Source organism: Otolemur garnettii, unplaced genomic scaffold, assembly GCF_000181295.1.
Source record: "Otolemur garnettii isolate 467f Iridium unplaced genomic scaffold, OtoGar3 scaffold00197, whole genome shotgun sequence".
Classification (NCBI taxonomy): Eukaryota; Metazoa; Chordata; class Mammalia; order Primates; family Galagidae; genus Otolemur; species Otolemur garnettii.
In genome coordinates this window covers 548318-562642 of record NW_003852592.1, presented here as the reverse complement: position 1 = coordinate 562642, position 14325 = coordinate 548318, and the positions used below count along the sequence as shown (strand labels likewise).

Sequence of the window (14325 nt, the reverse complement as noted above, 5' to 3'; positions counted from 1 at the left end):
CCCCTGGACACTCAGAAGAACCGTAACTCTCACGTAACCCCTGGACACTCAGAAGAACCGTAACTCTCACGTAACCCCTGGACACTCAGAAGAACCGTAACTCTCAGGTAACCCCTGGACACTCAGAAGAACCGTAACTCTCAGGTAACCCCTGGACACTCAGAAGAACCGTTAACTCTCAGGTAACCCCACTAAGACTGGTTCCACCTCGCACTGTAACCAAAGCTCTCCTCACAATCACCTATCACAGCCCTTGGCAAACGAGAGTGCCAACATGAGTTCGAGTGTCACAGTGAGTGCATGGTGGTATCACTCTGTCTCTTGTCCAGGACGTAACTCTCAAGAACTGGCAAAGAAAGGCCGACGTTCCGAGGGCAAAGAATCAAAAGTGAGGACGGCAGGAAAATGTGTTTTTTCTGTTCACTAGAGAAAAGTTAAAAGCAGTCTAAGAACGGTACTCTGGGAAAACATAATTACACTAGGAAAAGTAAATAAAAACAAATACTGTAATCAATTTGTTTATATACCTCAACAAATACTAATCACCACAAATAAAATGTTTTCCTTAACTTTGCTATTTAATGGAATCTATAATCTGTTCAACCCTGAGTCCTATTTCAAAACAATGTATCGGAGGAAATAATCTCTGTCACACTCCTACTCCTAATCCGAAAAAAGCAGAAAATGTACAAAATAACCAGTAGCATGTATTTTTTTCAACAAAATATCTTCCTATCAGCTGCACCTGACTTTACACAGAGGGTAAAGAGTATAGTTTAAGGCCAAGGAGAATAAGCTTAATTGATCCACATAAGAATTAACTTCTTAAGACTGAATCAAAATCCTTAGTTTGAACTATTATTTCTGCATATATTACTTTAAGTATTATTTTATAGCACTATCTGTGGAAAACATTCCCCCAAATTACTATTCTATAATCATTATAACATTTATTACATACATTTAACTTTCTAAGCACAATTATCAATGTGTTAAAACAACACAAGTTCCATGATGATCTCTCTAGAACTGTTGGCTTTCGCTTTAAAACTCAGATTAAATTATTTCCTATTAGAGCATAACCAAAAACATACACACCTTTTTTTCAGATAAACAAAATGAGGGCAGGAATTCTATTTCTTTATTAACACTAATTCAGCCATACAACAAAAGTATTGTTGTTAGTGTTACTCATAAATTAAGTTCCATTGTAAATGGACAGCTGCAAATTGAACATGCTTGTTATAGATCACACAAAACTGCATTCAAAATTAGCTATTTTAGAATATTCCATGTCCACTCAAAAGAAAAGAACTTGTGCCTTTGGGTTTTTAAGATCCATGTACCAATATGACAGAAGATACCCACAGCCAACACTCATCTACAAATCTTTAAAAATTGTATAGAGAGAAAGTCTACAGGAAGAGATAATGAGAAATTAACAGAATTCTTACTGAAATCGATGAGAAACCTGCCGTAGCCCTTACGCTGGTACTGGGGGAGAATCATTATACAGGAGACGTTGTACTTCTGCTGGCAGTGCTTTTCCTGGGGAGACAGAAGCCACGTTTTAAGATTACAGGCTGGTAAAGCTGAATAGTGATGCTAATTACTGAGAAACAAAGACCAACAGCCACAACCACAGCCCTGGCCTCTGGGGAACAGCGATGTACCTCAAGAGAAAAATACCCCACTGGGAGAAAACAGGACAGAGTTAAGTCACTGCCATCACCTACAAAAGCAACCGTCCTCCCAGGAAATAAAAACGTGAAATAAAACAATGCCGTCCAACACAGCTGCAACTCCTGGTCACCAAGGCTTGAGACCCGCACAGTTGCACATGACAGAGCATGAGAGCCCCAGGAGTGAGACGGTCGGTCTGTCAGTTATTTCAAAGTTTTATCTCCTGCTCTGGTGCTATACACAGTAGCCCCACTTCCTATCAGCTGCTCCTGACTTTACACAGAAGTCTTGAATGTTGGGTACAAATACACTGTCAGTGTATTTTAAATTGTATTTAGCTAATGAAGTAAAGCCTACTTAAAGAACTCTAATAAAGTACTTTCCATTAACTGTTTTCTAGACTTAGATTTCACCATGGCCTTGTTTAAATAAATGTACAATCTGTATGCTGTTGGACGAGAAAATAATCTCCCCCCACCAAGGGAATGGAAGATTAAGGAAGGACAAAATGCCCTTTAATAAAAAATGGCTTCTTATTCTTACTTCTATACCTTAAATTCAAATTAGGAAGAGAAGATTTAAGCTGAGAAAGAACTCAGAGGTAATGACTGTTTACTTCACAAGTTCTATCTATTATCACCATGGGAACAGAAGTCATTTAAAAGCTTTTCCCCTTGCGTCCTGCCAGCAATTCATGCTCTGGGGGGAATACAGTCTGTGGGATGTTACCAGGCACCTGCTAGCACTTGCTACGTTTCTGAATGTCCTTTCCATTTTCTCTTACAAACAGCTAGATGACACCTAACGGTGCTGCCTCCTGCAGTGCCTTCTAGTGAGAACAGCAAAGACTGTGTCAGAGTTCCTTAGGAATTCAAACAAAATTGAAGCTGACATACTTACTTTAGAAAAGTAGCCAACAAGGTGGCAGCCCTTGACATCATTCTGTGTTAGAACATAAAAAAGAAATGGCTCCACATCATAATAGAGTGTTTTGTGGTCAAGAAACAACTTTGCCAAGAGACACAGGTTTTGACAATAAATGGTACTCACGTTCCCATCAACCTAGAGGGGAAAAACAACAGAATGGTCAGCAGAGTCTCTTTCCTTGTAGTAACACACAGCAGTCTCCAGCATCTCTGGGCATCCACAGCCCTGCCGAGGAGAAGCTGTTGGTGACCAGAAGGCACTGGAACCTACAGGTCTTCCTGCGAAATGGGAGTATTATGGTACCTGCTGTTTTTAAGACAACAAAATATATAAAATACTATACTTCAACAAAGCAGGAATAGCAACATATGGAGGTGATAATCTGCTTTAAAACAGCATTTTCTGCTTTTATAAAAAGATTAATTGTTGAAATCCTAGGGGTGACAAGCTTCATTTTCAAAAGTTTTTAATTCAACAAAAGCTCTAAATGAAATCCTTCTAAAATACAACTGTTAGGTAAAACAAAGATAACTGTACTCTTCTCCCCACGGCAGTCTGACCACCACGATGGGGATCACCTCCAAATAAAGCCACCTGAGCACCAGCCCCGGCCAAGCAGAAGCAGCCAGTGCGGTCCCTCGGTAACCACCCGGCAAGTGGAACTCAGATGGCACTGCGCTCCCATCCTGACAGCTCTGTGTTCTTAGAGCTGCTAGAGTTTGCTTTTTTATGAAAACTGACAATGGATGTCCATATGAATACTCCAAGATTCCTCAACAACTTAAGTAATTTAATATTGCTTTTAAAATACCCACTAATATATGCTTAAATGAAGAAGCCATTCCCTTCTCCCTAGGTAAAGAGCCCTCCACTGATCTCTTAAAGTCTTAGGAAAGACTAGGAAAGTGAGAGATTGGATGGACCTGACCATCTGAAATTCTATCACTGTACTAGTTAACAGTTGGTACTCAAACCACAGAAATCAGGATCAAGAAATTAAAGACTGCTACTAATAGCGCAGAATCACAGACATAGCATAAGGCCTATCTGCATAATAAGACTTACTAATGCAATTCAAGACATACCTATGAGACATTCTTTTTAAATAAATAATAGAATTCCTTTCACTTAAATGCCATATTTCATAGATTCTAAGATGTACTTTTATCACATCTTAACATATGCAAAATTGATTGGCATTATATAGTCAAATGGAGTTTAAAAAATTATAAATTATCAATCCTTTTTCTTTTTTAGTGGCACATAAAATGGTAAGGCATATTGATTTTTTTTTTCCAGTTTTTGGCCAGGGATGGGTTTGAACCCACCACCTTCGGCATGTGGGGCCAGTGCCCTACTGCTTGAGCCACAGGTGCCGCCCAGTATATTGATGTTTTTGATCCAATGAAATACAGAATAATTTATTTTGAGGTCAAGCTTGTGCCTAATTCTGCTTCTCACAAAGCTGATTATCTGACTCGATACTGAGTGCACCCCCCGCCCCGACCAACTGCACAAAAGCTGCGGTACAAGCGGGGCTGTTCATGAAACGGACTGGACAATTATGAAACAGCGACCTCACCTCAAAGACAGAAATATTATTCTTTCGGTAAATCTCATTGGCAGGAGGATGGAACCAGCCACACTTCTTCATGTGCTGCTGTAGAATAGCTCTACTTTTCATGTATTTTAGACAGAATTCACAGAGATATAATTTGGGTAGCCTGTAAACAATAATTAAACGAAAAAAAAGACAGCTTTATATTTTATGGGATTTCAAACTTTTGCAACTGTTATCTCATTAGTACCCAGGCGAAAGGGTAGAAAATGTGTCATTATCTCCATCAGTCAATAAAAGAAAGGGAAAGACCCTCAAAACTTAAAAATAAACAGATTCATATCACAGCATCCAATCAGTCAGCAGGTGGACGGCGAGGGTAAGAGATCCAGCACCCAGCTCAGGGCTCCCCAGTAGGTCAGTGATTCCCAACAGACAGACACAAAACCTCACGTTCCCTCCTTCTCGAGAATCTCCAACGAACAGACAGCAGTCTACCTTCAGAGCACACTAGCGAGGGAGAAAGGTATGTTCAAGCTTTATTCTTCACTTGTTTGTTACTTCTTTATTTTTTCATTCATTAATTTTAGAAAATAAGTATTTGCTGACCACTTACTGTACATCAGGCCTTGTGCTGGGCACAGCGCTGAGTCAAGTGAACACAGAGTGTGCCTGCACAGACAGACTCTGGCTGGGTTTGTAAGCATGAGATTCTACACTTAGTATGTTCTGTTAAGTTAGCGCACGTGACACTGCCTTGTTCCTGGCACCCTAAAATTCTGGCTCTACCCTGGTGAAGTATCAACATATGAAAACCTGTTAAGTCAACAAGTGAAATTAATGACTGAATTATTCTTTCACATGTTCTCATGTTAATTTATATTTATTCAATAGTTTCACTATTTTAGAGGTAGTTTAATAGGACTTCTTCCTCATAATATCCTCCTAAGTAAGGGGGACTACTAATTCTTCTATTTTATGTAGCGACAGGGTCTCACTCTTGCTCAGGCTGGTCTCGAACTCCTGACCTCAACCAATCCTCCCACTAGGGCCTGCCAAAGTGCTCAGCTATAGGTGTGAGTCTGGCCTGAACTAAGTCTTACAGGTGTCCCACAACTGCCTTCCCAGATATCTGGACTTTGAATAATTTCTCCTTAAAAGAAGGCAAAAGAATGAGTTTTGTATTAGAACCAAGCCCACTGGGATTATATCATTAACCTAAAGGGAATCATTTGGAAAAGCTCCTGGTAAAACAAAACATTTCTTTTAGTTAACAGCATGAATAGCCATAGTTTTCTCACTGAAAAAATATATCCTATAAAAAGAACTACAGGAAATGAAATGTAGTTATGAAGATTGTGAACACTCCTAGCCCTGGAAAACACTGCTAGGGCTGCTTTTGGTGACCTCCTTCCTAACAGCACCTACGTCTTGACTATCAAAAAGCTCTGGGCAACTACATCATGGGGTGTTGCCTCCGCACCTGAAGTTCACTTGAGAGCCTGCCACCATGCTGACCCCAGCTGGGGACAGGGCTGGGCTGCAGCCAGATGTGCTTCCCATGCTTGTAGGGTGATGCAAACATTCTCAGGAATTCCTAGAGTATCTCCTGGCTTTTGAACACTGATCAAGATAGCAGCAGTTTGTGTGGCCTTTATAATAGATCAACTTCTTCTACTATGACAATAAAAAATGTATTAAATTTTACTTAAAGATTATGGTATGAACCAAGTGAGATCAATCTAACTACCCATGCTACATGCGGGGACACACAGTTATGGCTACATGGTAAGAGAGGAGTGAGCCTAAGTCTGGTCTGCCACTTACAAGCTGTGTCTGTAAAACGAAGACAGCAACATCCACCTCACAGAATTATTCCAGAGATGCTTAGGCCAGTAAGCTGCTGTTATTTACGATTATTGTTATTTTTGTTGTTCTTATATACATTTTACTTATTCATCATTTAACAGCTGAAAGCACTAAGAATTCTATTTGTTTTCATCTTCACTGGGAGTATGAGAATAATCAAACCTGGTTCTAGTGACAATCTCATAATCTGTGCATCAGATCAAGTAAGGACGAGAACTGAAAGGCAGAGGAAGCTTTCTCAGTGCCTCTGTTACGCAGGCACCTGCCTGTCCGGGTCTCACGAGGATCGCAGCAGACGGCACTGGGAGGCCACACTCTAAGCCACTCAGCGGCAGAGCTGTGTCCCATGATCACAATTTCCTTTGCCCTCAGCCCACCTAAGTTGTTTTTTTTTTTTTTTTTCCATTTTGTTTTTAATTGCTGGGGAATCATTGGTACAAAGAACCGGTCACATTTTCATGGCAGGAGTAGGGTCCTCTGCCTCTCCCCTGTGTGGGCACCACAGGGCTCACTGGAGGAACTTACAGTTTACCTCCATTCTACACTTGTCAATGTCTGAGACTCAGTCAGTCTGCTCCTGTTTCTGTTTTGCTTTTTAAAGTCAGGGATGCAAGATCACTTAATTCACAACACACACAAATATCCAGATATTATGGAACACTTCCTAAAGCAGTGGTTCCCAGCCTTCCTAACACCGCAATGCATTTTCATTGTTATAAAGGGGCTGAGACCACAGGTAGAGAACCGCTGTCCTAAAGCATAATCTCACTTCCCAAAAGAGTTCTCCTCTCATAATGTTTTCTTTTTTTTTTTTTTTGGCCAGGGCTGGGATTGAATCCACCACCTCCGACGTATGGGGCCGGCGCCCTACTCCTTTGAGCCACAGGTGCTGCCTGATGTTTTCTTTTTTTCTTGGTCCAGCTGCTCCATTTTTGCATGCTCATTTGGAATTTTTTTTTAAGTTTTAAAAACTCTTAATAATAATGTAGAAGTAATCTAGTATAAATAGGCACTAGAGGATAGAGGTTTATTATTTGGAAAATACACAATCAACATTTTAGTTAACTAAAGTTTAAAAGAACTCAGAAGTAAAACAGCCTAAACTAATTTACATATATGTAGTTTTTCTTTTTTTTTAAGTAACTTAAGAGGCTTGGAGCCCGTAACTCAGCAGTTAGGGCACCAGCCACATCCACCAGGGCTCCACCACATCCACCAGGGCTCGTAGAACCCGGCCCCAGCCTGTAAACAAACAAACAAACAAACAAGGGGTGGCACCTGTGACTCAAAGGAGTAGGGCGCCAGCCCCATATTCCAGAGGTGGAGGGTTCAAGCCCAGCCCCGGCCCCAAACTGCAAAACAAAAAATAAACAAAAATAGCCCAGCATTGTGGCGGGCGCCTGTAGTCCCAGCTACTTGGGAGGCTGAGGCAAGAAATCTGCTTAAGCCCAAGAGTTTGAGGTTGCTGTCAGCTGTGACGCCACAGCACTCTACCCAGGGTGACAAAGTGAGATTCTGTTTCAAAAAATAAATAAAAGTAACTCAGAGAACTTTGAATATAAAGACAGAAGAAAAGTCATAATTCCTAAAGAATCTACTAAATTACAGAATATTTTCTGTTAGAAAACCTGCAGAACCCTCCACAATGGATAAGGCAATGGGTAGAAAATGTGCAAAACTCTGCTTAGGGAGTTGCTGAACTCACAGTTCTTTCTTACCCGATGATTCTTGTTACACTTTTTAGTAACTTTTCTGATGGCACTGTTCATTCTTTCACTGATAACCAGTTCCCTCACACCCAGTTCTAGTAACAATCTCATCAAAACAAAAGCCACATTTTCTTTCCTTTTTTTTTTTTTTTTTTGGAGACACAGCCTCACTATTTTGCCCCTGGCAGAGTGCTGTGGTGTCACAGCTCACAGCAAATTCAAACTCTTGGGCTTAAGCACTTTTCTTGCCTCAGCTTCCCAAGTAGCTGGGACTATAGGTGCCTGCCACAATGTCTGGCTATTTTTTTGTTGCAGTTGTCATTGTTGTTCAGTTGGCCCAGTCTGGGTTCAAACCCACCAGCCCCAGTGTACGTGGCCAGCACCCTAATCACTGAGCTATAAGGCGCTGAGCCCAAAGCCACACATTTTCAATGAATCCTTTTAGCATCTTAAAAGATCACAGTTCAAGATTCCATTCTCATCATTCTCTGGAAAGACCAGAGGCTAGCTCTCTATTTCCATTCTGGGTTTTTTTTTTTTTTTTTGAGATAGTCTCATTTGTCACCCTCACTAGAGTGTTGTGGCGTCAAAGCTCACGGCAACCTCAAACTTTTAGGCCTAAGTGATTCTCTTGTCTCAGCCTTCCAAGTAGCTGGGATGACAGGTGCCCGCCATAACACCCAGCTATTTTTAAAGACCGGGTCTTGCTCTTGCTCCGGCTCATCTTGAACTCCTGAGCTCAAGCAATCCACCTGCCTTGGCCTCCCAGATCTATTTCCATCCTTTAATCTATTAATGTCTGGAGTAGAAGAGACAGGGGCCTGTGGTTTCAATCTCTCTGTACCACAATTCCTGCACCAGCTGACAGAAAAAAGTTGAGGATTCTTGTGATTTGAAGCTTGCAAAGAGCTCACTAAAAACATTATTATAATAATGTTACTTTAAACCTTATGAAGAAAATCAATTCCTTAGCACATTTCTTCTTGATCATACAAGATCTTGCCTATCCAGAACTCCCAAGAAATCAGTCCCTTTGAATACCTAAGTTCTGAAGGTAGTTGAGAAATTTCCTGCCATCTTTTAACATCTCTATAAACAGAGAAATGTAAGTATAATTTAAGTCAAATTACTTGCTGTTACTCCCTGATACAGACTGCTGCCTTGAAGACAGAGCTCAGGGCTCACCCACTCCACGGTGAATGGCTCTCAATTGCTGTGACTCAGGAGCTTGTCTGTTAATTTCTCAGAGTTTTGATTTTTCCTCTTTTTTCGTTAGCTGCTACTTCACGGAGTCAGTGTCTATAACGGTATTCTTACTCCTATGTTTCTACTTCTGCTCTAGACCTAGAGACCAGGGAAGCAGTTACTACCTTATGTGGAAGTAAAAAATAAAAAAAGATACTGAGTTTTACTGGATGACCCTTTTAACAACTATGCTAACCTATTCCCCGCCTCTTAGAAATAACCCATGGTAAAGCTCTCTACTTAAAAGATCTAAGTAAGTGTTACTACAATCAATTTTGTCCATGTTTTTGACAGACCATGTTGTTAGACAGGTAAGAAGTCACATGATTAAGAATCCTCTGACCGTGTACTTAACCCCTAGAGCACTGTAACTCACCATTCCTCCCAATACTCTGCTAAACGGAAAACTGAGGTGTAAGTCATTCATAGATTAGAGAGCATTAATGTGGCTGCTGGGCTTCAAAAAATAAACCAGTATTTAATTTTTGATCAGGCCTTATTTCATTTCTTTTAATTCCAACACTAAAGGAAAAAAACCTGACATTATTGAGCACTTACCATTTTCTAAGTGATTTACATGTTTTAACTCATTTAATGTTCATAACAACCCTGTGAAGTATAATTAGTCTCCTCATTTTACAGATAAGGAAACTGAGGCCCAGAGTAGTTAGGGAACTTCTAACGTGACAAGGTTTATAAATTTCAGAGTTGAGCCATGAAACCAAATCAGCTCCACCCAACATGCTGCCTTATCCCAAAAAGCTGGCAAGTGATTGATTTTCCTGTCTGGAAACCCAAGCTATTTAATTACAGTTTTAGATAATTTGTCCAATTATTCCCAGGAAAACAAACCATTCACTAAGTTTCTTAAATCATAACCATTTAGATCAAAAACTACTCAAGTTGTGGTGGGCACCTGTGGTCCTAGCTACTTGGGAGAGGCAGGAGACTTGCTTGAGCCCAGGAGTTGGAGGTTACTGTGAGCTGTGATGCCACAGCACTCTACCTAGGGGGACAGCTTGAGGCTCTGTCTCAAAAAAAAAAAAAAAAAAAAAGACTACCCAAGTGAAATGTTGTATTAAAATATATATATATATATCTTTGTAAAAACAATGGTTAGTGAAGACATTCCCCTTTTATTCTGACCCCGTGTCAAGTTTCTCATCTGAACTTTTGGACAGGTTACAGAAGAGAAAACCTAAAGCCAACTGGGCTCAATCAGTTGCCAAAGTGTGCTGCCATCATGGACATTTGAAAGCACCCAGTTTCCTCCAATGTAAATGTGAAGAGAGGAGGAGCCAAAGTAAATATCAACATCCTTCTCATTCAAGGGTTCTCAGGGTCTAACAACAGAAGAAGGTAAAGTGTCCCTCAAAACATACCTTGAGTATTCTTGAGGATACGGGGAGGAGTACCAGGTGTGAATTTCATACTTCCCAAACTCAATGATGGAGGGACAGCGGACTTGTGGATCAGGGGGACCAGTCACTCCAACTTTCTGTGCAGTCAAGATTAAAAAGTCAGCTCATTAGATACTGAGATAACAAAGAGATCTGAATCTAACGTTGTCTTCTTAGAGTTCCACACGGGAACAACAATAACAAGCCAGGGACAAGCTAACAAGTTTATCTGAAGTAAGTTGTATTATTCTTTAAATCGAGCACCTAGATGAAGAATGAAAATGCTAATAAATTTCTTAGAACCAAATACAGTTGGTATGACTACATTTTCTATATTTAATAACCCTGAGAACAGTTTCCTCAACTAAACTCATTCACTTAATGACTTAGTTACTAAACAGAAACATCTGCATTTGGGGATAGAATTTTTTTTTAAGTGTGTGTGTGTGTGTGTGTGTGTGAGAGAGAGAGAGAGAGAGAAACAGTGCTGAAATCATTCCTAACCACCTCTGCTGACAACAAAGGAAATGCCCTACCGACCACAGAGAAGGGTGGTTTATGGTTCAGGACAGGAGATCTTCAAGAACAATATAGAGTCTTCCTTTCACACTAACCTGAAATCCCCTTCATTAGGAGTTCTGCAGATTTGACCAAACGGAAAAATACTTAGTTATATAGGGGCTAAATGTTTAAAATAATAACAAGCTCTTTGCCCTTTATCCCAGCAATAACTGAACAACATTCACCCCTTAAAAGAATAACTTTTAAAGCTTTTATGATTTGCTTGAGAAATTCAAACACAGCCATTGCTAAAAACAATAAATATCAGGTTTTAAAACCTTAAATTCAAGGGTAATTTGTTCTGCTCTGCACCCAATTTAGCAACAGACTCATATATAAACGTGTGTGTTTAGCACCAATGTTCCATGAATGTTAACTGAGAAAGCCAGAATTTAGCCTAATCAAATACACGTATTAATAACTCCTCATCAAAAGAACCAAAAATATCCTTCAATTGTATGCTGTGGAGACCACTAAAAGATTATTGAAAGTCCCCTGTTGGAGCCTAGACACACACACACACACACACACACCCTTTATAACAAAACTAAAATGATCAGAGTTTTTATCCACTGGCTTTACATAAATTCAGTTTTAAAAAAGAAGCCTCTTCATTACAACTCATTTGAAAACTCTCCCTGGTCTTTTTAACTATTCTCTTTTATAAAAGGCCAAGGGATTTATCTCAGGTTTCGTACTGGAATACAGCCAAGAGAAACCTCAGCTCTTCCTTAGACACCTCAAAACAAAAGACAAGCATCTATTTCTGAGAGGAACTGCATTGTAACACCAAGTACTGGGGCTCCTCCAAATACAAAAATAATGAAGAAATACACAAAGCAGGGTTAAAGTAAGATTTCTTTTTTCATTTCTCAAAACCAAAATAGAGCTTTGTAAAAAAGATTTTTGAAGTTATTCTTTAAACTATTACATACATGCCAGAACCAAGTACTTCAGCTCACAAAGCTTATCTTTTATCGTCATAGCTCAAAATAACAATAACAATATAGAAAAATTTCAGAATAACCAAATACCACAAATCTAATCTAACTTCCTGAGGCCAGAACCCCATCGGGAGCCCCAAAGCTGAGGACGACCTGCTGCTGCTGCGGCCCGGCCTGCTGCCCGAGGGGCTTCCCGTCAGTGGCCCGCCGCTCCTCCAGGCGGATGCCCGACGTGAACGTGGAGATCCAGTTCCAGTACAGCTGTTTGCACATTGCTGCGACCAAGGGTCTATCCAGGACTGGACTCGCGAAGGGCTCCTCTCTGCCCACACCACCCCCACTCGGCACAGAGAGACGCCTGCACATGCGCACCGGGTGCTGCCACCACCCCCAGCTCCCTGGAGCAGCCTCCCACGTGGGGGTGGGAGTCACCAGGCTCCCCACACACAGGGAGCAAGGGCCGCGGCTGCACCAGTCCTGGCCAAAACTGGATTGTCACATCTCAGTTACAAGGTCACCTTACAAGGTCACTTGTTCCTTTTCAGTTTTTTGTCCAAATTCTTTTTCATTAAACATGTGACTTTTCAAAGTAGAAGGTATCAAATATAATCAAGGGCATAAAAATATGTATTTTAAAAATTTAACTCATTTTGCCACCTCATGTCCTCATTCTCACTTGAATGTACCAAATTCTTTAAAAGATGACCTATAAGCCAGGCCACAATTCATCTTTCACTCTAAGATCACTAAGAGGGAGCACTAAATGCACGAGTAATTAGGCTACACCAAAAGAAAGCTTTAAATGTGCCTACGAGAAATAAAACTCTTAGCTTCCTTAAAGCACTGATCTAATTACACTTTCTGCTATAAAAAAAGGCCACTCCAGCCTCCACTCTGCATCTGGTACCAATGCCAAAATTATGTAAGTAAGAAGATTATGCAGAAGAAAGATAATCAGGTGTATGTAAGTAATTTATCACTTTATGTAGACATTTTTTTTTCTTTCTGCAAAGAAAACATGCAGATGACCATTAAGCACATGAAAAGATGCTGTGGCCTCAGGCCCACAGCACAGTGGTTAGTAAGCGCCAGCTACAGACACAGGTTTGTACCCAGCCCAGGCCAGCTAAACAGCAGTGACAACAGTAACAAAAAAGTAGCTGGGCATTGTGGTGAGCGCCTGTAGTCCCAGCTACTCAGGAGGCAGAGGCAAGAGAATCACTTAGGCCCAAGAGTTTGAGGTTGCTGTGAGCTGTGATGCCATAGCACTGTACTGAGGGCAACATAGCAAGACTCTGTCTCAAAAAAAAAAAAAAAAAGATGCTACATGTCATTAATCACTGCAGAGCAAAATCAAACCACAAGGAGGTGCTGCTTCACACCCACGGGCATGGCTGTTATTTTAAAAAACAAAATAAAACAAAACACCAAAAAATAATAAGCACTGGTGAGGATGTAGAGAAACTGTCGGTCTTTTCCCACAACTGGTGGGAATGTAAAATAGTACAGTGCTGTGGAAAACAGTATAGTGGCTCTCAAAACAATAAACAGAACTAGCATGTGATCTAGCAATCCCCTTCTAGGTCTATGCCCCAAAGAACTGAAGCAGGTACTAGAACAGGTGTGTGCACCCCAATGCTCATGGCAGCATTATTCACAACAGCCAAAGGTAGGAAAGTCCAAGTGTCCCTTGACGGCTCAGCCTTAAAAAGGCCATGCTGACAGATGCTATCACATGGATGAAACTCGGTACACTATGTAAGTGAAATAAGCAAGACATAAAAGAACAAATACAAGATCCACTTATACAAGATCCCAAGGTCAGTCAAATTAATAAAGAGAGAACACAGAATGGTGGTTGCAAAGGGCTTGGAGGATGGGCAGTCAGGTTTAAACGGGCACAGAGTTTCAGTTCTGCAAGATGAAAAGGTTCTGGAGACAGGAGGTAGTGATGGTTGGACAACAATGTGAATCTGTTTAACACCAGGGAACTAAAACATCCCCCTCGACATCCTCCTCCTGTACACCCTGTCACCTCAGTGGATGGCAGGTATATCCCCCCACCCAGCTGTGTTCTGGCCTCACCTTTGACCCCTTATTTTCACAACCATCTGATCCATCACATCTGCGTAAGGAGCAGAATTCCAATTTCACCATCACCACTATGATCCACTTCTCTTACCTGGATAATTCTCAAAGTGTCCTTAATTTTTCCTCGCTCCTGCACTGCCCTCCTCCATCTGATCAAAACCCTAAAGGGGTAGCCGTATCATTCAGAATAAAGGCCAGTCCTGACAACGGCCAAGTCCTCCCAAACTCTGGCTCCCACTCCCTCTGTGTCCTTGTTGTCTACTACTCTCCCCCGGACTTGGTCAGCTCTAACTATGCACACTGGCCGCTGTGTCCTTGTTGTCTACTACTCTCCCCCG

General features: G+C 41.0%; 1 protein-coding gene across 3 annotated transcripts in view; it reads right to left on the bottom strand.

Moving 5' to 3' along the window:
- KAT6A (lysine acetyltransferase 6A) overlaps positions 1 to 14325 on the bottom strand; it is a 98992-nt gene that overhangs the window by 15244 nt on the left and 69423 nt on the right. For all 3 annotated transcript variants that reach the window (XM_003801074.3, XM_023507664.1, XM_023507665.1), the window contains 4 exons: positions 10374 to 10489; positions 4193 to 4334; positions 2584 to 2745; positions 1455 to 1548 (listed from right to left, as the gene is read on the bottom strand). In XM_003801074.3, coding sequence (XP_003801122.1) covers positions 1455 to 1548; positions 2584 to 2745; positions 4193 to 4334; positions 10374 to 10489 — 514 coding nt within the window. The remainder of the gene's footprint in view (positions 1 to 1454; positions 1549 to 2583; positions 2746 to 4192; positions 4335 to 10373; positions 10490 to 14325) is intronic.